This window comes from Megalops cyprinoides, chromosome 22 (genome assembly GCF_013368585.1).
Source record: "Megalops cyprinoides isolate fMegCyp1 chromosome 22, fMegCyp1.pri, whole genome shotgun sequence".
NCBI classification, from domain to species: Eukaryota; Metazoa; Chordata; class Actinopteri; order Elopiformes; family Megalopidae; genus Megalops; species Megalops cyprinoides.
This window is the reverse complement of record NC_050604.1, coordinates 26,912,378-26,937,357: the sequence shown is the minus strand read 5'-3', so window position 1 is coordinate 26,937,357 and position 24,980 is coordinate 26,912,378. Positions and strand designations below refer to the sequence as shown.

Sequence of the window (24,980 nt, the reverse complement as noted above, 5' to 3'; positions counted from 1 at the left end):
GGGCTGGATCTTCGGCCCGTATGAAGGAGAGAGGCTCCTGACCCCGCAGGCCTGCACCAGGTACTCCTGGGCGGTGAGTACCACACCCACACCGGAGGACCGGAACGACCCACAATGCACTGCAGTGAATACCTCAGCAGCGTGCACACAGAGATGACAGCTCAGTTCTCTCCTCTTTGTCCCCAGGTGAAAGATAAGAGTTTCTTTTCCTATGTGGATGCTTCCGATGAATCTAAATCCAACTGGATGAGGTGAGAATGTTGTGTGTGTTATAGTTATGTTTATTGCTCAGTTGATTGCTGCAGCCTGATTTTCAGATGTGTTTTATAGTGTAGTGCTGGAGGTGGAGCTCTGCGCTCAAAGCCTGTGAGCTTTGGATTCTGAATCCAGGGCTGTAATCAATAAATGACTGCAGAGCCAAATGTCCAAAACCAGTTTCTCTTCAGGCCTCTGTTTCTGTGGATCCTCTGAGTAATTGTTACATAAAACTCTGAAAATTCTGCATAAAAGGTACTTGGCCCCCCACTCACTTTTACTATGAACAGAGTGAAAGACAGGGTTTATCTTTCACATCTTGGAAAAATAAAAAATAATAAAAAATCTGTCAGCATAATAGTTTTGTAGCCAAAGCATGTTGGGGCCGTCCTCTCCCTTCTCCTCTCCCTTCTCCTCTGAGGCTTTGTGATTCAGGGTTTGGGTTAGGCAAGCCACTGCGTGATTCAGGGTTAGGGTTAGGCAAGCCACTGCGTGATTCAGGGTTTGGGTTAGGCAAGCCACTGCGTGATTCAGGGTTTGGGTTAGGCAAGCCACTGCGTGATTCAGGGTTAGGGTTAGGCAAGCCGCTGCGTGATTCAGGAAGCCTGGGGGTGCTCTCTGGTGTTTTGCTAAAGGTGTGTACAATGTGCCACTGTCTGCCTCAGGTGTCCGACATTACCTGAAATTTAGTGGAGTCCCAGTAAAAGAGCCTAAAATACAAAAACGCAAAAACACAGTGTTGCATGGATGTGGTTTTGCACATGTTGGAGGATATGTACAGCTTTGCGGTACTGTCAGCATGCAGGTTTGTCGTAATGTCAGTGTCGGGGGGGTTCAGCCTGTTTTCACTGTCCACCCACAACACAGCCAGAGAGCATTAGAGTCTCTGACCGCACACAGCCAGAGAGCGTTAGTCTCTGACCGCACACAGCCAGAGAGCGTTAGTCTCTGACCGCACCTCCCTGTCTCCATACAGGTACGTGTCATGCGCCTCCTCGGAGGAGGAGCAGAACCTGACCGTGTTCCAGTACCGCGGTCGAATCTACTACCGCGTGTGCAGGCCCATCCCAGCCGGCACCGAGCTGCGGGTGTGGATCGGGCGAGAGTACGCCACCATGCTGGGGCTGCAGCTGGGTGAGTGCGGGAGCGGGGGTCGGGGGTCAGGGGTCGGAGGTCAGGGGGCAGGGGTCGGAGGTCAGGGGGCGGGGGTCAGGGGTCGGGGGTCAGAGGGAACCACATTTTCAGTTCTTTGAAATGATGGAGACGAGCAAGATGTGTCTGTGATGATTTGCTTTTTTAGTATTATGATGATGATGATGGCTTTTGCTGCTTATATTTTTTGGATGTTTGGCCAGTTGTGGCATTTAGTAGATGCATTTGCATCTGGGGCAGCACAGAATGCCCTCAGTACTGAAAGCGAAGACTTTCACACACTCTGGCTCTGCCCCCTGTTTGTAGGACTTCAGTGAGCGCAGGACTCTTAAGGCAAACGGGCAGAAGTCACAGGAAAGCTTTCCTACACCTGCACACGCAGGGTCAGCTTCCACTTCTGTTAATGAACTTTCGCATAAACAGTAACATGGTAACAGGAAGGACTGAGAACAGTGTATGTGATGAATGTGTGTAATGTTGGCTGATTTTCTTCTGAAGTTGTTCTAAGGATAAAGCATGTTACTGTAATGTAAGTGCCCATAACAAGGAGATACCCAAAACAGTCTTGGGATGGTAGCTGTGTGAACCCCGCGGTTATCCTACCAAAGCGATTCTGCAAGGCTTTATCTCTCTCCAGAGAGGAGAGAGAGGCCTTAAGGCAGGCCGGATTGATTTGCATTATGGGCTGTTTGCTCACTATGACCGCTTTTGCTCTGTTGCAGGTGACCACATCAAGTTTGAGTACGGGGAGAAGGAAATCCTGATGAAGCTCTTCCAGGACATACAGGTGGTTTCGGTGAGCGAGGGCAGCCAGCCGGCCGCGGCTGACGGCAAGGACGACTCCGGGGGCTCCCCCAGCGAGCCCCAGCCTGGGGGCACCCCGATCCTGATCAGCGAGGTGCACAGCAAGGCCCCTCAGGGTGACAGGCGCTCTCCTCAGGGCCAGGTGACCCCGCCCGTGTCCTCCACGGCCTCAGGGGTGAACCCGGCCCCCCCCCAGCAGCACCCGGACTCCTCCGTCACCCCCAGCCGGGTCGCCCTCAAGTTCAACTTCGTGAAGGGCGCCGAGAGCCTGGTGAGCCTGAGCCGAGCCCAGAGCCGCTACTGGACCTTCTTCGGGTTCGAGTCCAACCGCTTCGGTCAGTTCTTGGACAAGACCAAGATCATCTGCAAGCTGTGCGGGGGGCGTCTGGCCTACAGCGGGAACACCACCAACCTGCGCCAGCACCTCATCTACAAGCACCGGCAAGAGTTCAACCAGCTGATGGAGTCCGGCGTCGCCTCGGCCAGTCAGGCGTCCTCGCTCCCCGCGGGCGTCACCTTCAGCTCCGGCAGCCCGAGGGTCACGCAGAGGTCACCCCAGCAGCCCACTCCCCCCGGGGAGAGCAGCGGGAGCGTGAGCAGCAGCGTGGTGAGCAAGGCCCCGCCCCTCACCACCGCGGCGGAACCGGTGAAGCCGCCCCCCGTGTCCTCGCTCCAGATCACCAACGGCATCGCGGACTTCCTCATCCGGGACTTGCTTCCTCCAGAAACTGTGGATGGAGAGGGCTTCAGGCAGCTGATGTCCACCCTTCTGCCCTCCTATGAGGTTCCCTCCGGGGAGTTCCTCGTGCAGACCGTGCTGAGTGAGACCTACCGGCAGGGCAAGGCCAGGTGGGGCAGGCTTCTGCAGGAAGCCTTGGGGGCAGCAGCCGACCATTCCTCCGAGAAGTCTGAGGACGCTACGCTTTCCCCTGAGGCGAATGCGGACTCTGCGCGCGGTCGGTCCGGCTCGGTTTCGGACTCGAGCAGCGCCTTCCCCGCTGACGCGCTCTCTCTCTCCTCTCCTGGCCTGTCGGAGGTCCCCGCCCGCTGCCGGGTGGCTGTCAGCGGTGACGTTTGGTGCCACGGTTGGCGCAGCGAGGCCTGTTACGTCACCCTCTCTGCGCACTTTGTGGATGAGGACTTTACCCAGCACACCCTGACGCTGGCGTCAGAGCGACTGAGAGAGGAAGCGGAGGAGACCGATGGAGAGGGAGGAAGAGCCAGGGCTGCTGAGGCCAGAGTGAGAGCCATGGCCAGGGAGTGGGGCATCGCCGAGCCCAGCTTCCTCCTGCTGGGGGGCGAGAGGGGGGTGTGGGAGGGGCAGGAGAAGAGGCGGGGCACAGGGGACGAGGGCATCAGCACCCTGCACTCTAACGCTGCAGCCGCTTCAGACGACTCTGCGGGCTGGGAGGAGAGCTGCGATCTGGGCTCTGAAAGCTTCCTCAGCGGAGATCACCACAGCTCCCGTGTTCCCGGGCCAGATTCCAAACCGCGGTCATGTGCAGAGGGACGGGGTGTTTCTGCCCAGCGGCCGCCCGTGTCCTGCGTGTTCACGGTCCTGCGGGAGTGCGCAGAGGAGCTCCTGCAGCGTCCCGACGTCTCCGGGGCCTTGAGGAGGTGCAAAGCTATGCTGGCACAGCTCCTCACCATCACCCTCCCGGAGAAAAACGCCTCTTTCCCCTGCTCCTCCTCCCCCTCCCTGCCCCCGCGGCTCAGGGAGCTGCTCGCAGACCCCGCCACAAAGTCTCTGCTGAAATCCTGGAGCGATGGGGGGCTGCTCTGGAACACACTTTACTCTGTAATACAAACGCTGTGTGACAACCAGCATGTGTTCACTCAGACGCTGGAGGGGGTGGCTGATGGGACCAGCGGCAGGGTGAGGGCTGGGAGGCCGCAGGTTAGCTCACACACTAACACACCTGCCGCACCTGAGCAAGAGGACAGCCTCAACGCCACACCTGCCTGTGGGAGTGGCGCTGACGCTCGAGCTTCCCCGCCCACCCTCCCGGAGCCCTCTGATTGGTCGTTGCTGCGGGAGCTTTGCGCCTTGCTGCGGCCCCTGGGCGTGGCCTGCAGCACCCTGGCCGGAGAGCGCTTCCCCCGCCTCTCATTGGTCAAGCCTGTGCTTACCAGTCTGCTCTCCCGCCATTTTGCCGTTCACCCGGACGACTCCGCCTTCCGCCGGGCCGCCAAACGGGCCGTGCGAGACCGCCTGGCGGGCCGATACAGTGACCCGGAGGTCCAGCGGGCCCTCAATCTGGTGTGCGCCCTGGATCCCCGCTTCCAGGGCCTTGAGTTTCTGGAGGCGGAGGAGCGGGTGGAGACCTTCAGCTGGCTGAAGAAGGAGGCGGTTAGGCTGGCAGAGAGGCAGAGGCCTGGGGCGGGGGACGGGGGCGGGAGGCGGAAGGAGACGCTTAAGAGGGCGAGTCCCAGCCCCTCGTTCGGAGAAGCGCAGTCGTCAAGGAAAAAGACGAGACAAGCTGGGGGGGCCAGCCGAGACCCTGGAGGCCAGACGGGAAGGGGTAGTCCTCAGCTGGATCTGAAGGGAGACTCTGACCTGCAGCAGAAGCAGTCTGAGGCCACCATCATCCTAGACGACGATGATGACACTGAGAGCAACAGGGAGGCGTCCCGCACCGCGCCGTCCTCGGGTCCCTCCACCCAGGAGAAAAGCCTCTCTGACATGGAGTTCCTGCTGGGGGGTCTGTGCACCTCCCGGCCCCAGGCCTCCCACTTCTCCCTCATTCAGCAGGTGGAGCGCGAGGTGGCCATCTTCCGGGCGGAGCCGGGGGCGGAGCTGGGGGAGGAGCCCTTACTGTGGTGGAGAGCGAGGGCGGCCCAGTTACCCCTCCTCGCCCGGGTGGCCCGCATCTATCTGGCAGCTCCTGCCACCGCGGGCCACGCCCCCAGGCTGTTCTCGCAGGGCGGGGGCGAGGGGGGGGCCATGTTCAGGAAGAGGGCCAACATCCCCCCAGAATTCCTCAACCAGCTGCTGTTCCTGCATGACAACCGTCTGAGTGTCGCATCGCCAGAGAGCATGGGTCCCCTGAAAAAGTGACAAGAACCAGCAGCGCCCCTTCAGGAGAAAAAACTTTCATAGAAATAATATTAAACTCATCTGCTTTTGCAGTCTTACTACTGGTGGATGAAGTTCTGTTTCACATACAGTCAGTACCTCTGCTTTGTGATGACCTCTGCTGATGATCTCTGCTGATGATCTCTGCCTGCTCTGACTCATTTCGGATGTGTGTAAATTTTGATATATGTAGGTGTTTGTCTGCATATGTGCCCCCTATATTCATATATACACACATCGCTGGCATGCATGTGGGCCTGTACTCATACATGCAGTGAGTGGCAACACTTTGAGGGCGAAGAGCCAGTGAGGTCTGAGCTCAGGTAAAGCTCGGGTGGTGTCTCCCCTCGTACCCTGAACCCGTGGTGATTCTGGCCCTCATCCGGTTCGCCCTGTGGCTCAGTGATCGGGGAGTTTCCCTGCCACAACACAGACACAGGAGGCAAACACTGAGATCCTGTGTGCCCACTTTCACCGTTCTTTTTTTAATAGCCTTGTTAGCGTTTCACCCAACAAGTATACATGTGAAAATCTGTTAGAAAATTCTCACAGCACTACTTCCCCAAGCACTGACCCGTGAACATGTTTTTGTCGGGTTTTTCCCGACAGGCAAGGCTTGTGTTGGTTTAGGGTAATCTGCTCCTAGATCAGCTGGTTTATAAAATGGTTTCAGTCCCGCTAGGCTATGGCTTTGCAGTAAACTAGCAGTGTTCAGATGTGTTGAATGCATGCATTTGCGCTGTTGTGAATTTCTTACAGAAATAACCATTTAAGCTTCACAAAATATCTACACAAAAAGGACTACTGGAAAGCCTGTAAATGGCCCTGTAATTACCCTCACAGTGTTGTTTGTATATTTACAAAAGCATATATACAAAAGGGAATTGTTTGTAAGGTAAAGCATTTTTTTGAAAATTGTGAGTTTATGACCACAAATTGATTTGTTGTAGTGTGATTTGTGTTTGAGTACATATAGTTTTCAACTTTAAACCCCATGATGAAATGAGCCAGCTTGTTTCATTTAATCATTAAACCAAAAATAAATATTTTTTCTAGAAACTGACTCCTTATCAAAATAGTCAAGTGTTACGGACCAGATAATCATCTATTTCACGATGTATGTCTAATTTAATTCTCACTGCTTCGACAATAAGCAGTAATCTTTGAATATAGCAAACATCCGCATTCTACTGATGACAATCTCCTTCACTACAGATTTGACACCATGTGCAATCACGCCATCATGTGGTAATTCTCAGTATTGACCTGTGTGGCAGCCAGATGGAAATAGGCGACATTGAAGGTCAGACTTACTTTCATATCTGTTCTGTACTGCAGAAGCAACATGGGTTGCAATGTGCTTTGCTTTAGCTGTTTTCCTCTCAATTTTCATAATTTGAGTTTTCATAATTACGTTTTTTCTGGGGGATCATGAAAGACCCCCTCCGATGGTGTTCTTAAGAGCATCAAATATCTAAATACACCATTGCCACATTCCACACATTTACTTTAAAAGAGGTCAGTGTTCTTTTGAAGTAAATGTGCGGTTGTCTGATGGGGTGTAAGATCTCGTGAGATGAAACGGCCAGAAGAAAAGGTGAACGGCTAAGAAAAGGATTTTCCTTTTACATGAATAAACCCCACTGGGCTGCAGAAGACTGTGTGTCTCCGGGCTGCACCTCCCTGCCTCCGGGCTGCACCTCCGTGCAGCACCTCCCTGCCTCCGGGCTGCACCTCCGTGCAGCACCTCCCTGCCTCCGCGCATGCACCTCCGGGCTGCACCTCCCTGCCTCCGCGCATGCACCTCCCTGCCTCCGCGCATGCACCTCCCTGCCTCCGCGCATGCACCTCCCTGCCTCCGGGCTGCACCTCCCTGCCTCCGGGCATGCACCTCCCTGCCTCCGCGCATGCACCTCCCTGCCTCCGGGCTGCACCTCCGTGCAGCACCTCCCTGCCTCCGGGCTGCTTGCGTCGCATCGTTGCATTATTCAGGGAAACTGCCACAGTGCGCATCTGGCGTTTCGGTTTCCCAGCCTTTTGTTATTTTGAAAGGTTTGCTGTTTTGGTCGGGCTATTTCTGGGGGGCCAGTTTTCTCTCCACCAAGGGGTATGTCACTTTCACAACAGGTCTGTGCTGTTTTTCCAGTGAGCACATATGCATGAGCAGCTCTCTTCCTTCACCGCTCTGGGTCAGGGGTCAAACTTAGGATTCCCGACCGATAATATCCAAAAAGGTGAATATAAATATACTGTGTGTGTGTATGTGTACGTGTGTATAAGATGTGTATTCTTAAAGATTCTTTGCTTTGAAATGAAAGGCACAAATTTCTAACAAATGTAAAGATAAAAATTGTTTATTTACAGGTCTTCATTTGGCAGACGCTCCCTTTCAGAGAGAGTTCTAAAAAACACATTCAGTATGTTGCCGTAGGGCAATCAGGTACTGCTACTGCCCTTTTCCAGCTCGATGTTTTAATCTAATCTGACAATGAGAACAAATTCAAAACAATCCTCAGCAATATTCAAATCTAAGGAGGAGGGCTTGTAACCAAAAGGTTGCCAGCTCGACTCCCAGCTGGGCCACTGTTGCTGAAACCCTGGGTATCCCACCACGTAGATGGGTAACACATTTAAAAATGATTCCTGTAAGCTGTGGTAGCCATTGTGGCTAAATGTAGCTGGTGAAGAAACGTCGTGAGCAAAAAAATCACAGTGACAGCCGCGAGTCAGCCGGGGAAACTGCGCAGAGCCGGGGAAATTGCGCAGAGGCGCGTCCATGCGCACCAGATGGACCGTTTCCTGTCTGCAGGACGCACTGGCTGGAGCGTGCGCGTGTGACGCTGCCAGGGTGCTACAGTTTGGGCTCCTCCTCGGAGGTGTGGGCGCGGTCCTCCCCAGCAGGACTCCTCCCAGCGGCCAGCTGTCGGCAGTGCAGGTACACATAGAGCGGGTGGGCAAAGGCCAGCACACTCAGCAGGGTCAGAGCCACGTTCACCTGCAGAGAGAGAGCAGTGGGGGGTGTGTACGGCCTGCACAAACACACACACACACTGCAGAGAGAGCAGCGGGGGGTGTGTACGGCCTGCACACACACACACACACACACACACTGCAGAGAGAGCAGCGGGGAGTGTGTACGACCTGCACAAACACACACACACACACACACTGCAGAGAGAGCAGTGGGGAGTGTGTACGACCTGCACACACACACACACACTGCAGAGAGAGCAGCGGAGGGTGTGTATGGCCTGCACACACACACACACTGCAGAGAGAGCAGCGGAGGGTGTGTATGGCCTGCACACACACACACACTGCAGAGAGAGCAGCGGAGGGTGTGTATGGCCTGCACACACACACACACACTGCAGAGAGAGCAGCGGGGGGTGTGTACGGCCTGCACACACACACACACACACACACACTGCAGAGAGAGCAGTGGGGAGTGTGTACGACCTGCACAAACACACACACACACTGCAGAGAGAGCAGTGGGGAGTGTGTACGACCTGCACACACACACACACACACACACTGCAGAGAGAGCAGTGGGGAGTGTGTACGACCTGCACAAACACACACACACACTGCAGAGAGAGCAGCGGAGGGTGTGTATGGCCTGCACACACACACACACACTGCAGAGAGAGCAGCGGAGGGTGTGTATGGCCTGCACACACACACACACTGCAGAGAGAGCAGCGGAGGGTGTGTATGGCCTGCACACACACACACACACACATACACACACTGATTCCCGACGCATCATTTACATTTACACAGCAGATGCTCTCATCCAGAGAGCAGTAAAGAAGAGCAGGCATGAAGGCTATGCTAACAGCTGAGCAGATACTGAGTCACACTTTTCACAGTGACAGTGGGAGTCATGACACATCTCATATTCTGCTATGTGCCACAGCAGGTGCAAGAGGATGTTTGAGAATATAAAAAATGTGTTTGAGGGTATAGCATGAATGAGGGTATTACACTGTTGATTTATTCTGTCATCATCTTATTCTTCAATGTGATTGGCTGGGTGGCTGTGACTTAAAACAGCCAAGGTCTCATCACAACAAATTAAATTTCAGCTATTCATTATTTCCTGTTGCTAGCTGTGTGATTATTGACAGAGTAGCCAGCTGAAATTAAAGTAAGTCTGGGTTGTGTGATTATTGACAGAGTAGCTGAAATTAAAGTCTGGTTAGAAAATTACAGCTTGCCATACTGTCCCAGGACAGGTTCAAAATTAAATTTGGATGAATAAAACACTGTTTTAATGGCCCTCTTTGCAGGGCCGGGATTTTCTGTCCCTCCCAGAGATCATATTCATGGCTGGACGTCTCAGGAATAGTTGCGTTAAGAAGCTATTTAGGCAGATCCATTCAGCTGGTGTCAGACTCACGTAAAGGGGGTTCCCCCTCAGAAGCCCCTTGACCAGGGTGAAGCAGGGGTACTGCAACAGAGACACCACTGCGGACAGCGCCATCACCAGGCCGTACAGCTTCCCGAAATGGCAGGCAGGGAAACTGCGGAGAGAGGAAAGGGAAAAGGCGACCATCGCATCCAGCACCCTCATGTAGTGTATAAAACACACCAGCGCCCTTATGTAACAGTCCACTCGATTTGGGGTGCACGATGCAAGCTGAGCAGCACTTACGCGATGCTGATGAAGGCGGCGTTGCCTCCGTACAGGAAGGAGCGATTGAGGACCTGCAGGACGAAGGTGAGGTACTGCAGAGGCAGGACTGGAATGGCAGCACAGATGTTGAAGAGGAGGCACTGGAGAGCAGTGAGGAAGAGGGAGAGAGCGGAGGAACGCAGGTCTGCCTCCTTCTCTGTCTCTCCTAGGACAGAGAGAGAGGGACACTTCATACATTAGTTGATGCTTTATTGCCAGTGTTTTAAAATTGCTGCAAATATTATCATACTGATTATTGCTATTATCTCTTCATGCTGATTACTCGTAATACCTGTACTTACCTGGGGCCAGCGGCTTCCCTTTATTACGGTCCATAATGAGTCCATTCCAGGGGGCACAGAAAACTCCACACAACTGGGTGAAGGCAAAGGCATTGGTGTAGCTACTCACTGAAAGAGAGAGGGGGTTACAGTACCATAAAGATACAGTGACTGACTGCATGCTACAGTACATTAGCACTGCACTGAGAGAGAGGGCTAACACAGCACAGTATAGATACAGAGACTGGTAGATACAGTATAATACAGTAACTCTGCACTGACAGAGAGAATATGAATGCGGGTGTTGTTATTACCCAGGGTGGGGTCTCCCTCAGTCAGGCGGTTGAGCGTGGGGTTCAGGGTGCCGATAAAGAAGTAATGTCTCAGCTGCATCACAGAGAGCCACAGCAGGTGCCATGCAAAGAACCAGGACAGGACGCAGCTCCTAAAACTGGCTACAGGGGGCGCTGCAGAGAGAGAACACCGAAAATAGTGAGGAAAGTGAGGTTTAACAAAATATCACAAGTTGACAGTTAAATAATCAGAGTCTGGATCAGTGGTTGGCCTGAAAAACGTGCATGATACATAAGTGAGTCAGGCAGGATGAGAATGATCATAGGTTCTTCACGCTGTGCAGGAGTTAAACATTTTGATCAGGCAGTAAGAATTTGTCTCAAGACTCAAGCTTATGTGTTCCAGGATGTTGCTGTATTGAAAAACAAAGTCTGACACTTGTAGCTGTCCAGTATAAAGTTAGTGGCTAGAAACTCCAAGTGCCCCAAAACATGAAAAAAATAATTATGCTCAGAATGTATTTCATCCCATATTTTGTCAACATCACCCCCACATAAAGGGGGTTCCCCAACATCACCCCCACAGAAAGGGGGTTCCCTAACATCACCCTCACAGAAAGGGGGGTTCCACCATCTTAAACCTCTCAGGATCCTCTTTACCTTCACTTTTGCACATGTCTATTTGAGGTTGCAGTAGTTATTTAATAAGCCTTCGATGAGGTTGGTGGGGTTTGGGTTGTATTTCTCAGGGCTGCAGCCGTAACTCTGAGCCTCAGCCACGGCAGACACTGGCCAGGCAGAAGCCCCTGAGTTCAGGTCAGGGAGGAGCCCTAAGAGAAGGACATGGCTGCCTCACCTGGCCCCTCTGCACTCTGCGGTTTATCTTCTGGCTGAAGCGGCACGCTCTCTCTCCCTCCATCACCTTCCCTCCTGGCTCCCTCCAGATTGTGGCTCTTGGATTTCCCACAGCTCATCCTATCAGAGTGCAGCAGATGGACAATGACCAGATGTACTAAAAAAAAGACTCTTTCCTAGGGCATTGTGGGAATTGTAGTCTTCTTTACCCATAAGTGTAGCCCTCAGGCAGTGGGTAGGGGATGTGAGTCTTGGGCATGAGGAGGAAAGTTCGGAGGAGGTGGATGATGCTGCAGACGGACATGAAGAGGAAAGACGAGCGCAGAGAGACCCCTCTCTCATACAGCACCTGGAACGAGAGAAGACATGAAGATACAATCTTGTGCAGAGAGGGATGATGATGCTACAATCAGAAAATCTTGTGCAAGTGCAGAGCTGCCCTGTGAAAGCGCACAGCACTGTGCCCGTACAAGAGCAAAGGGAGGAGGTCTCAGCGCTCTCACCTTGATGATGAGGAAGACGGCGGAGGAAGAGTCGAAGGCTCCGTTATAGAGAGTGATGATGGTGGAGCGGCGAGAGCCGAACAGGTTCCCCACCTGCAGGGCAACAGGAGAGTTTCACCTGCACGCTCACACATATATCCATCATCACCTGGAAGGCCTTCTGCTACGACAATGAAGATTACAGTTTATTACAGTTTCCAAAATAAACATGATGCCAACGACTGTGCAAGATACATACAGTACACAACATTACAGTGGAGTTATGACGATCATGGCAGATCATTATCATCTGCTGCTAAGAATGTCCACAGGCTTTGCAGCGTTAGTTATGTGTTCATTTAGCTCAGAATTCTCCTTATATTAACACTTTTTTTTCAGAACAGATTTGCCTTTGTGTTATTTTGCAGCCAGAGGAAACAGCAACCGCTGTGGTGGACTGCTTCCAAAAGCAGAGCTGTCGAGCTCGGCTTCCTTCACTACATCACAAGACAGCAGCCCTGAGTGAATCAGCCAGCGCTCGGGATTCAAGGAAGCAGAGGATGCTTCGGAGAAACCACACCCTCGTACGTCACATCAAAACAGCGCTGTGTTCAGCCTGGTAAACTGTAGCATACCGGAGAGGAGAGGACAGAAAGTCCCAGCACTCAGCAACGGGAACGTCCCGCAGAGAGAAACGTGTGTTTGGCAGAGCTGGAGTCAAAGTGCCCCATTGACGTTACCCTGAAATTTGAATTACAGTTCAGATAAGCAGGACCAAGCAGCGGGAAGCTGCAGTCACGCTCGTTTCGAATGCCCTCTAAACTCCCAAGCAAACAGGCGTCTGCCAGCTTCAGACGGTTGTCTTTACTGGGTGCAGGTGTTTATTGACTTGGTAGATGCCCGTATTCAGAGTGATTTCTGTATCTTGCATTTCACATTTTACAAATCCAGCCATTCAGGTGGATATTCATCAAAGCAATTCAGGTGAAGCATCTTGCTTAAGGGTAATAATAATAATAATAATAATAATAATAATAATAATATAATATAATAATCAGAGAAAGGAGGAGGAGGCAAAAAAGTATAAAAACGGTGAAAGCAAGAATAATTTATTTCCCTCTGATGACGGGGGTAGAGAGAAGGGTCTCATTTGCAGATCTGAGAGTCAGCTCTGGAACGTAGGTGGTAGAAAGTGTAATTTACAGGTTTCTTAACCAGCGCGTGTGAAACAAAGGCAGGAGGCACACCTGTATGTTGGTGATGAGGAATAACATGCCTCCCACTGTAATGAACGACAGCGCCGGGAAGAGCAGCATGGATATCACTGTGAGAGAGAGAGGGGGGGGGGGGGGGGGGGGGGGGGGGGTGGGGGGGGGGGGGGGGGGGAAACAGACAGGAATCACTGAACTGAGATCAGGGCTGGGTCTCAAACCCTCCCCACAGCCTGGCCGTGCCACTTGCTGTGACACACCTTTGCTGCGTAATTCCACACAGGTGAGTGTCGAACATGGACTTACCTGCACCGGAGAAAGCAACCATCAGAGTGCCAGTGGTGTAGAGTGATCTGGTGGAGAGAACACATGGAACCTCATCAGTGTTTTAGCCAGATCCTTTCTCTCTGAGCCCTGCTCAGCAATGATCTACTCACAGGGTGACCACGCTGAGGCCTGGCCAGTACACTCTGTAATAACAGCAGGCTTTGTGTAATACCCAACACGTTTAATATACCGTCTTTTTATGCCAAGAGCCATCTCAGAAAAAAAATTCGAGCCAAGATTTTGAGAACGTCGCTGATTTTATTGTTAGTGGGAGGGAAGGTGGTTATAATGGTTTTCGATCCAACCAACAAATGGTTGACCTCATTCAGAAATTTAGGAGCAATCAGCGCACAAGAGCGCCCTCAAGGAACTAAGCCTGACGTCCCCGTCCTCAGCTTCTCTGTCTCCACGTCACTCTCAGACCCAGCTACTGCCAGCTGCCTCCTCCCCCCTGAAATACCTATCGCAGAATACCATAAAAACATCGACAGCATATCAGGAGGAGGTCACAGCAGGTAAATCACTGCATTTCCGACACGACTGGAACACGACTGTTGAGGAAATTAATGGTGGAAGCAAGGGAAAAGTGGAGCCTATGTGGTTTGCTGGTTGGCAAGCAGTTGCTAGGGAAGTGATGTCACAGGCTGCCAGCTCATCTTCTCCCATCTGTGGTGTCACGCGTTGGTAGTTCCCCCTCTCACTTCCCCCCACTGCTGCCCTGCCCGCCTGACTCAGTTCCTCAGTCAAACACTCGCTCATGCTTTCAGCCTGTACCCGCCTAATGGCACAGAGCAGCCAGCCTCTTTCCCCTCCGCCCTGTCAGTCTGTAGCTCTCCTTTAACCTCTTTCAGCTCTAAATGTACCCTGCAGATATGGAGCTGCCTGACCGCTGTGCTCTGCTACCGAACGGCGTCTGGTGTTCCCGACACATCTCGGCACAAAATCACTATCTAGAACCTTCTCTGCCATTGTCCCTCGATGGTGGAATGACCTTCCACACTTAATCTGTTCTGCCGGATACCTCACTATCTTCAAGAAACATCTGAAGACACAGCTCTTCTGAGCTCACCTTACCACCTGAGTCACTACCATCTAAAGTAATTTCTTATGCCCTAAACTCTGTTTTCCTTGAAAAAAATAATAAATAAATAAACATAAAAATAGAATTTTAATGGTTTAATGCACTTGTGTCTCTACCAGCTAGCTTGTACCTTGTCTGGCCAATTATTGAAACTTACACTGTGTCATGCATACCTCTAATATTGTGTACTCCTTGTATGGCTTTTGCTTGTGTTGTACTCTGCCTCACTTGTAAGCGGCTTTGGATAAAAGCGTCTGCCAAGTGCAGAAGTGTAAATGTAAATGAGAGGCAAAGCTTACACTTCAGAAAAGGAACATAGCATCTCGCTGGATGAAAGTGATCCTTTCAGACTGTCTTTGGCCTGACTCCCCTGAACACTGACGATTTGTGCATTTAAATCTGCAGCGTTTCCATGGCAGCAGGGCCGGGACATTGTTTGACTCACATCGCCAGGATCCTCGCTGCCATGGTGCCGAAGCGGTCGTATAAGAATCCGTTGGGAAGGGTGAGGAAGTTGTTCATGAAGGAGGCGATGGTGAAGACCAGGGAGAACTGCTCGTCCTGTCCACTGCAGTCTGGGAGCAGGAGAGAGAGGAAGGCCTCACAGAAACCACACATAAAGCAGGAAGCACTGGAATTACAGGCCTGAAGCTTTGCCAGGACTTAAAAACATCCGTGGGAATGTCAGGGACAGAAGCCGTGCCAGGATTCAAAAACATTGGTGGTCTATGTAAATGAGCACTTAGCTGTAGCTGGAAAAGGCCTTCTGGTACAGCTAAGCTTAACACTGAAACTTTAAGTGCAAGGTTTTACATACACCACAGATGATTTTAAGTCATGGCACAGCCTCTGTCCCTGATAAGGCCTAAGTGCTGTACAGCAGACTAAGACACTGGTAGCACCGACCATGGTTGTGTAACACACTCACCTGTGTACACAGCGCTGCTGGCTGTAGGGGTGTAACACGCTCACCTGTGTACCTGTAGGGGTGTAACACACTCACCTGTGTACACAGCGCTGCTGGCTGTAGGGGTGTAACACGCTCACCTGTGTACCTGTAGGGGTGTAACACGCTCACCTGTGTACACAGTGCTGCTGGCTGTAGGGGTGTAACACGCTCACCTGTGTACCTGTAGGGGTGTAACACGCTCACCTGTGCCGGTTTCGTTGGCTCTGTTGGTGCTGACACAGGAGCTGCTGAAGTAGCCCTCTGTCTTCAGGACAAACACCAGCGAGGCCCAGCCGAACACGACGCCTGCGAAGCACAGACACTCCACCAGCCCTGAGGCGAGCGTCAGCCAGCTGCGAACTCTGGCTCCGCCCTGACATCCCAGCATCCTCTCTGCTGCCCAGTGGTCTGTCGGCAGGACCCTGTGTCTCTGTCTATCTCAGAGATGCTCTTTGCCTGCCTCCCTGTGTCTGCCTGTCTGCCTCACTCTCTCTGCGTCCTCCTGTCTGTCCTCTCTCTCTCAGCCCACCTGTTTATATGGACACACTGACTGTCTAAGTCCACCTGTCTGTCAGCCTCTCTGCGTCCCTGTGTCCGTCCATACGCCTGTCTCAGTGCTTTCCTCTTTATTACAGAAATGGCAGAAGATGTTTGGGGAGGAGGTATGGGGACTGAGCTTGTTGAGCTTGAAAACAAACAGCCAGTTTGTATGCAGGTGGTGTGCGTGTGTGTGTGCGCGTGTGTGTGTGCGCGCGTGTGTGTGTGTGCGTGCGTGTGTGTGTGTGCGCGCGTGTGTGTGTGTGCCAGGAAAGAAGAAGAGTTATTGAATCATGGCAGAGAGCTGTCTGTGAGGGCTTGTCTCCCTGGTTTTCTCTTGTCTCTTCTTTCCCTGCCTGTCCCTGTGAATTTTCTTCTCTTTGCCTCTTGTCCTGAAAAAGAGAGAGAGTCCAAACAGTCAGAATATAGCTCTGTTTATTAGACATATTAATAGAAATCATTAGAAATATTATCAGTTATTAGAAATTTTTTGGAAATACATTTCACAGAAGTAATAACTTCTTGGAAATGAGTGAGCTGTGCAGAATAAGTGAGATCATGGGAGGAGCAGAGATCCTGACAGACAGAAGCACAGTAGTGAATAAACGTCAGTGCAAGCAATTCAAACAGCACTGAAGCTGTTACACAGATACCACTGCTACCAACTGCAGCATGTACCTGCTACCACACAATTCATTTCTCACGTCATCCATTCACTTTAATTTCTTTCTTTCACCGTTAAATACAGTTGCAGTGGTGAAACAAGCGCACTTGACACTGCTACAGATGTACCCTGCAAGTGTTTTTAGATAAAACAAAATATATACTGTTGCACATACTGTAACACATACTGTCACATATACTGTAACACATACTGTCACATATACTGTCACACCTACTGGCCCGTGTATAAATGAGTCCATGCATCTGAATCAAACAAGGATGACTCAATCAAAAACTCCAGTCTCCAAAATGTGACGTTGACATAAACCATGACTCATGAACAAACGTTCACACTGACAGATGACCTCTTTACCGCTGCATAGACCTGTGGCTCCCTCCCCTGCCTCGGGCACATGGCTTCACTTTTAACACTGCTGTTCCCTTCATAGAGAGTTAAAAATGCTCTGTCTCACCGGGACTGGTCAGAACCGCTCAGAAGCAGGACCGGTCTGCTCAGCACACTCTGAGCGTTCAGGACCAGGCTTGGCACAGCTCTGTGCTCGTTCCGCTCGAGACACAACGACGAGGCTGCAGTTCCTTCTTGTGTTTATACAGCGCTCCTCCTCACGACAGCTCACTTCCTATACAGCGCTCCTCCTCACGACAGCTCACTTCCTACCATAAGAGGAAGTGGAATTTGCATGTGTGCACGTGTTTGCTTGCTTAATCGCGCACGCATTTAAGGTTCTGAGCTATGCGGGTGCCAGACTCTTGTTTGCACACGCATACTGTTGTATGACCTCTTGTTTTTTCTTTTCCAAACTACCTGAAAAACTACTGAAATACCAAGTGATTCAGCTGGTGCAGAACAGCATGTTAGCTGCTGCACAAATAACGTTTCATGCAAACATCTGCCAGGTTAAAGGCTCTTTTCCCCAGAGGAACAGGTTCACTGGCCTTCAGATTAGCACCTCACCGGCTCTTCTGCTTGTGATGCTGTATCTGAAGAGGGGGCAGCCAAGGGGGTCCGCTTCTGGAGGGGTGTGGCCAGCGCATTTAAATTTAGGGCAGCTCAGTCCAGGGGGGAGGGAGGATAATCTGAGGGGGGTAGCGGAAAAACCAGGACAGTTCCTCATTAAATAAGAGGAGTGCAGATCCGCAGTGATGTCAGGTGCCATTGGCACAGTAATGGCAAAGGAGACAGTGTGAATCTGGTTAGAGGAGGCTGGTCACTGGGCAATGGTCACACTCACCTGCAGTTAACCTATTTTACACACCACAGATCCCACAATGCACTGCAGAAGAGCCAACACCTGTTGGAGGATTTGACACTTCTCTCACTGACATCATCAGCTCAGCAGCTAAAAGGCAGCTGATGATAGGACCGCTCTGACGGTTGGCCAATGAATGCGCTGGAGCAGGAAGGCATCACAGCGCAGAAAGCTTAATGCTCAAGCTGTAATTCCAAAGTCACGGATAAAAATGATTAAAATAGAAATATGAGTAATACTTTTTTACTCTTAAAACATTACTGTCATTATTAAAAACATTATTAAAACATTTCTGTCATTTAGCAGAAGCTGTTATCCAGAGTGACTTAGATAAGTCCCAGTTTTTACATGTTATCCATTTATACAGCTAGATATTCCTTAAGGCAATTGTGGGTGAAGTACCTTGCCAAAGGGTACAGCAGCAGTGCCCCAGCAGGGAATCAAACCAAGCCTTTCAGTTAAGTCCTGCTCCTTAGCACTATGCTACCCTGCCTTCGAAAAAGAAAAAACTTCCCTTATATTTGAGCCATCACTGCACGTACGATTGGCTTAACCAGGCAAGCCTGCATTGTTTGTCAGTGACCTGCACCTATACCCCTGGACCCTGTCCTTTTCTGTTACACACCTTCAGTTAATATGCTGCCTTCTGTCTCTCGTAAGGGTCATATGGGCCATGTGAGTCTCTTTATAGATTCTTGCAAGTTAACCTGGTGTCTCAGGATGGCTCATTTACACGTCTGCAGGACCGTCTGTCTACAGGAAACCACATGAGCCGTGTGTAGACTAACATTCACCCTGTTCTTGCATTAGGAGAGAGACTGGGCTTATCAGCCTCTCTGTTCGTGGGCCGTGGGCAAACCTTCATGGTGAGTCCTGTGAGGAGTAAAGCCATTCACTCTGTAGCATTTCTGGGTATTCGCTCTAGCTGGTGGTAGCTGGTCCACTTGTACCCTCACGTTCATTGTTTACGCTCTTAAACAAGCCGTAGTTATTTGGAAACTTGAACTTTGAACGTGGACATATCTCACACACTCTGCTACCTTTGAACCTGCAGCCCAGAAAAACAGCCTTCAGAGGCACCATTACCTGATAATTAGATGGCAGAGAGGAACTGACCCCCAGGCTCTACGGTTCCTCCCTTATCTCCCTGCTGGAGGGGGGCTTCGGTTGCCCCGTCCAAGTTGCACTTGGCTTGCTTTTCTGTGCCTTCACTGCATTGCATCACCAGATTTAGCTTTCATTTCTCTTTCAGTCTTCTTTAATCTATGGATCCTGATGCTAATTCTTTCTCTGATAAACTGACACAGTTCCTGAATTATAATCCGTTTCATCACATGTTGCCTTCACAATGTGATACTCTGTGTATTTTTTTTATGTGTGTGTGATTGTTTTTATACAAATCACTATGTGATGAACTGATAAAAAAACACAATCCATCAAATAAAATGTGATTGACTGAGAGCCAGAGAGCAACATAATTTTTACGGGTTATTTGGGAAAAAGAATTTTCAGATAAAACTGACAACATTTGAAGGACAGACACACCATGCACCACTGGAAGGACTGGACTTTGCTGTGCTGGAGGAACAGGGGCACCAGGCACCATCGGAGTTTGGCTTCTGGGGTGAAGGTTGCTGAGGGAACCCTTTCTGGGGCGAAGGTTGCTGAGGGAACCCTTTCTGGGGTGAAGGTTGCTGAGGGAAGCTGTTAAATCTGTTATGCTCTGTTGCTTTCATGCAATTCCATAAAAAAGACAGACCCACAATGCAAAATATAGTTTAGTCACAGTGGTCAGAAAACATAAAATTTCTATAAAATGTAAAACATCCCCTATGATTAGGGAGGCTGACTGCAGGGCACCCGCTACAGCAACACCGCCCTGGGGCCTCTCTGCTGTGGGACTGCAGCTGGTACACCCATGAGATGGACCTGCAATTTCCTCTCCTCCACCCTTTCAATTATGCATGATATATTACATTACATTATGCTAAATAATGTAATGTAATGTAATGTAATGTGTGATATAGGCTGACACATGCTCTGAGCCAGCGACCTTCCAGCTAACGTACACACAGATACGCGCGCGCACACACACGCATGTACACACACGCACGCACCAAAAATATATTTTGTTTTCAAGACAACATTATGGTTTCCTTTGTGAACCCTCGCGTGTCAGTAATCCAGGTTATCTGACATTAGACCTGTCACCCTCGCGCATCTACCCCGCATGCATGCACGCGGATAGTGTATTTAACATGATCAGATCACATGTTAAATGATCAATAAAGTGACGATATTTTTTTCCACATAACCAGTTTTATCAGATAATAATGTGATGTTTTTCCTGAACCTAATCTATGTCATAAAAATGATCACGTTAACTGGGAAAAATTAGGGGTAAAGTGAAATACGAAATACGAATCACCCTAGCAGTGTGTTGAAGTGTGTATGTGCGTGCGCTTTTCAGAAACGCGTTTTCTGCATGTTTGCATACAGATGAAATCGGTGATGTGGGTCGTGCATATTGAAAAGCACAGGAGTACAGATAGCATTGCCATACACCTACAGAACAGATTAAACTAATCCAGATTAGCGTTCGGATCGGACCGTACAATGGAACACAACCTTTGCAACACACAGACGAGCTCCCTCCTGCTACGATGTACTGGTGCATAGAAATAAAACAAAAGCACCGTATAATAACTGCACATTTGAGCGGTACAAACACTAACCTTCCATGTCCCATAAAATAAAAATAAATATGATGAACTTCTCATCTACGACGTACAGCAGACCGTAATTCCCGTCTATCGCTTCTCGCCGGTAGAGGAGAGTATTTATATTTATGTGAATATCCTTATATCGTACGTGTTGAATCGTATTCAATGTCTCTCAAAGATAACAGCTGCCATTCTGAACGTGAACATATAAACGCTCCTTGGAAAATTAGAAACATATCGCAAATACCCACCTGCGCTTCTTTTTACTTCTTTTCCCTCCTTTTGGCCCGTTTAGCACATTGGAAGCCCACAGCGCCTCTGACGCGCACACAGGCTCGCTCACGCTATGTCTCACAGGCACGCACGCTGTCTGGCCCGCCGATGCGTCCCGGGAGAATCTCCGGACTGCCCGCCTATACCGGCCACAAGCTCGCCAATGCGCTGTCTTCTTAACGCCTCCAGATTCATGGCAGCTTCCCGATAATGACTGCAGCGTCAGACAATGTGACGTACATACTGTGCTCTACAGAAGGGTATTTTGCGTTTATTTTTTTATTTGAGTTGTACCCAAAGTTTACTATTGCATTTCTGAATTAACAAAAAAGGTTCATAAAACCCTTTTTATTATTAAAATTATTTTATTCTTTTATCCTTTTTTCATTTAATCACGAACTTCGTTGTATTAAATGCCTCAACCAAAAGAAAGCAGTAACTTTATTCTCATCCCATCTTTCATTATTTTAACTGGTAGTAGTACCACTTCTAGCTTCAGTAGCAGTACCCAAATAATCATCATACAATTCATGCATAAACAGTCCAGATATCTTACTCACTATAGTCTATCTGACAACAAAGGATCACCCGAAGAAAACATGTTTCAAATTACACTAAAAAAGAAAACAAGAAAAACCCGAACGACACCTATTACTTGGAAAAAAAGAGTGTTTATTTGGGAAAATACAGTACTCTGGAATCTGGAATTTGATTGGTTTAAAGCAACCTTACTCTCCGATGTGGTGGCTATAACAAGTTTACAGTAATGTTTACGCACGTTTCGGTTGAAAATGTAAAGATATGCATGCGGATCAGTTAGTGTAAACGCGTTCCAGCGATAGCAGCTGTCAGGGAGTGGCACGGCGGTTATTCTTGTCTGCATCCCGGCGCTAAAGGTCAAATAAGGACTGCAATCAATCCTTCCTTTGAGAGGAGAAAGAGTGTGAATGAATATGAAATTATATATCAAAACTACTTTACATAAACACTGCACTGAGAGAGAGGGGTAATACAGTACAGTATAGATACAGAGACTGACTGGACACTACAGTACATTAACACTGCACTGAGAGAGGAAGTTAATACAATACAGCACATTAACACTGCACTGAGAGAGAGGGTTATTACAGCACAGTATAGACACAGAGACTCACTGGACACTACAGTACATTAGCACTGCACTGACAGTATAGATACTGGACACTGTGATATAAAATGTCTGCTTTTGTAGCATGTCATGTTGCATTAGAAATATGAACATTTCTCATAATATATAAATTCTAGCTAATATGCTGTCCATAACCTCACATAAGTCCCACTCTGCCTTACCCAGCTGGCCACAGACCACCCAGTTAGCGTAAGGAAAAGACACACAGACACTGTAAGCGGATTATGCATGCATACAAGGTGGGTAACAGCAATGGGCTTTCAGGATGGCACCACCCAGGTGAGCCGGAAGTGACTGAGTTAGCATATGGAGGGGAAACTCATCAGTTTCCTTCACACCTAGGACTGAACAACAGTGTTTCATCGTAGACTGATTATTTTATACTGATGGTCATAGCTGTGGGAATAAATTTAGGTGATATTAGCTAGCTATCTATTCTGTTAAAAATGCTGAGTGTTTTTCTCTCCCTGTTGTAAGTATGTAGCAAACTAGCTAATTAAACTATATGGAAACATCAGAAAGGGGGTGACAGGGAATTTGCATAATTTATTAATGTATTGGGAATATTGTGAAATTATAGCTAACAAACTAGCAAAATTGTAGACTAACCATGATTACAAATAAGTGTCTCTCTCTCCATCATTCTTTAAATGAGCAGTTAACCAGCCTTACAGCCAGAGACCAGTTTTTTTTCTCGCTAATGTAAACTGCTTCAGTGATCACTCCACAGTTCACTGCCTCTGAAAAACCAAAGATAATTAAGATCTAAGAATCAGACAAAGTAAAAGTGAAAATATTGAAGACTTTGTTAGAGATGTAGTATCTCTGAACCAGGACAGATTCCAAACCCACCATTCAAAATGCCTGGGAATATCATTGATGAGGATTTATGAGAATCTGCAATACCCATGGAGAAAGGTTCAAGTAAAAAAGCACATACTCACCCTGCGTTATTGCAGATGTCCCAGCACAGGCTTCAGCTAAACGTGAAAAGACTAGGAGTCCTGTACACTGGGAAATTTACAGGTGCCTAAGAAATAATAGCACGACAACGACCAGGAATACAAAGAATGTAAACTATGCCAATATCTCACCAAAAATTCTAACAATCCAAGATTATTGCAGAGATGTGGAAACAACCTGTTGAGCAACGCCTGTCAATCATCCACCAAACCATACAAGCACCATCACATCCTGCAGATGGCTTTACCCAACACTTCTCCCCCACCTCAGGACACTTACCCAAGAGCATCATGGGAACACAAACTCAGCACAGGAAAATATGGTGGTAACAAAGAGGAAGATTACCTGTAGATTACAGGTAACATTTTACCTGTAACCTCATCATATATTATGAGGATAGCACTCAGCCCTAAAGTATTGAACATTTGAAATATCTGGGGTTATGGACTGACAATGAATTGTCCTGCAAAAAGTGTATTTACCATCTTCAGAAAACAATTAATGGCAGATTGAAGTTTTCATACAGATCTGGGAACAGTTGTAAAACAAAGGTTAGAAAGAGGTTGGTTACACAGATACTGCTGCTGTCAGTGCTAGATTATGGTGCTGTCATCATGACACATCAAAAAACCTGCACACATGCATAACATTGTTTATAACAATACATTCGTTCATTCATTCATTATTGGCTACACCCAAAGCAGACACCAACACTGAAGGCATCAGCAGTTAAATTTGTTCTCTCTCCAAAACATACTTCAAGTACACTGGTATTACTGGTATGGCTGGTAAAACCATCCCTTTTAAATGCATCTGTCTTCATTAGCGTTTGCTGTTGCTTTTTCTTTTTTGTAACCATGAATATCCTCCAAGACAATCTATTTCACAGTAGCAGGCGGAGTTTGGAGGAAAGTTCAGGGCTGGAGTAGCATGCCAGCTGGCCTAAAATCTTCTACGCCATCTGGTGCATTCAGATATTGCTGCCTTCCTACAGTCAGGCCATTCTAATAATCGCCTACACCACCTTTCTGTGAACTCACAGGGTTGTGTTTGTTTTTTAACTCTTTATGTCAAAAGGAGAGACCCATCCTTTCCCTTTACTTAAATTTACTGCCTTTTCCCCTTCTGGCTTTCCTTTATTTGCATCCCTGTGTGTAACTATTGATGCTTGTTTCCTGGCCAAGAACTCCTCAAAAACAAGATGAAGTATCCCAAAGGGGGTATTCCAAAATGCATAATGATAAGAAAGACAGGTTTTTCAGGAGGAGCATCTCTTCAGTGCATTTTTTGCGAGCAACACCTGTACTTTGCAAAGCATGTAAGAAATGAAAATGAGGTATGTAAATTACTTAAGTGCCCAGGGCAGCATCTAGCGACCAGGTGAAGACTGCACAGTGACAGAATATTATTATATTATAGTATATATATATATATTATAGTATTATAGGGATGCCAGAGGTCTCATCCATATGCTTCTTTATGAAAAAGTTTCCCATCTGTGTGAACTTTCATGTGTGTCCTAAGATGACATGGGCTCCCGAATGAGGCAAAACACCTCCTGCGTGGCATACAAATGAATGGTCTCTCCTGTAAGAGGTTTCTGGTGTCTGTTCAGATCATTTCAATGAATCAAACCTCTGCCACACTGTGTGCACCTGTATGGTCTTTCTCCCGTATGAATTTGCCAGCGTTGTTTGGGCCATCAGAATGCTGCGGCTGCTTTGCGGTATAAACCATGTCTGCATGCTTTGTGTCTGTGCCCCTGGCCGGCTCCTTCAGCCATGAGGCATCCAGAGCACTGCTCATTCAGCCTTCCTGTGTTCAGACCCCGCGTGTTGGACGGCCTGATGCCTCTTCTCATTCGCTGGCTCCGCCCTGAGCGCAGACTCAAAGGCGCTCAGCTCCTCCCCACAGACCTGCGTGGGAGGGGCGACT

At 49.0% G+C, this 24,980-nt stretch overlaps 1 protein-coding gene across 3 annotated transcripts; it reads right to left on the bottom strand.

Annotated features, from left to right (window-relative positions):
- Positions 1-7,654: 7,654 nt before the first annotated feature.
- LOC118769926 (solute carrier family 43 member 3-like) lies at positions 7,655-21,108 on the bottom strand. 3 transcript variants are annotated; one of them, XM_036517345.1, is made up of 14 exons: positions 20,893-21,108; positions 17,624-17,745; positions 15,652-16,376; positions 14,944-15,073; positions 13,397-13,443; positions 13,127-13,203; positions 11,901-11,993; positions 11,607-11,746; positions 11,399-11,517; positions 10,564-10,716; positions 10,271-10,378; positions 9,948-10,134; positions 9,693-9,816; positions 7,655-8,282 (listed from the first exon to the last, which is right to left on the bottom strand). In XM_036517345.1, the coding sequence occupies exons 3-14, from the start codon at positions 15,833-15,835 to the stop codon at positions 8,139-8,141; spliced, it is 1,506 nt and encodes a 501-aa protein (XP_036373238.1). In that variant the 5' UTR covers positions 15,836-16,376; positions 17,624-17,745; positions 20,893-21,108; the 3' UTR covers positions 7,655-8,138. The 3 variants fall into 3 exon arrangements, with proteins under 3 accessions (XP_036373238.1, XP_036373237.1, XP_036373239.1); XM_036517344.1 differs by lacking the exon at positions 17,624-17,745; XM_036517346.1 differs by lacking the exons at positions 17,624-17,745; positions 20,893-21,108 and adding an exon at positions 17,121-17,468.
- Positions 21,109-24,980: the final 3,872 nt, after the last annotated feature.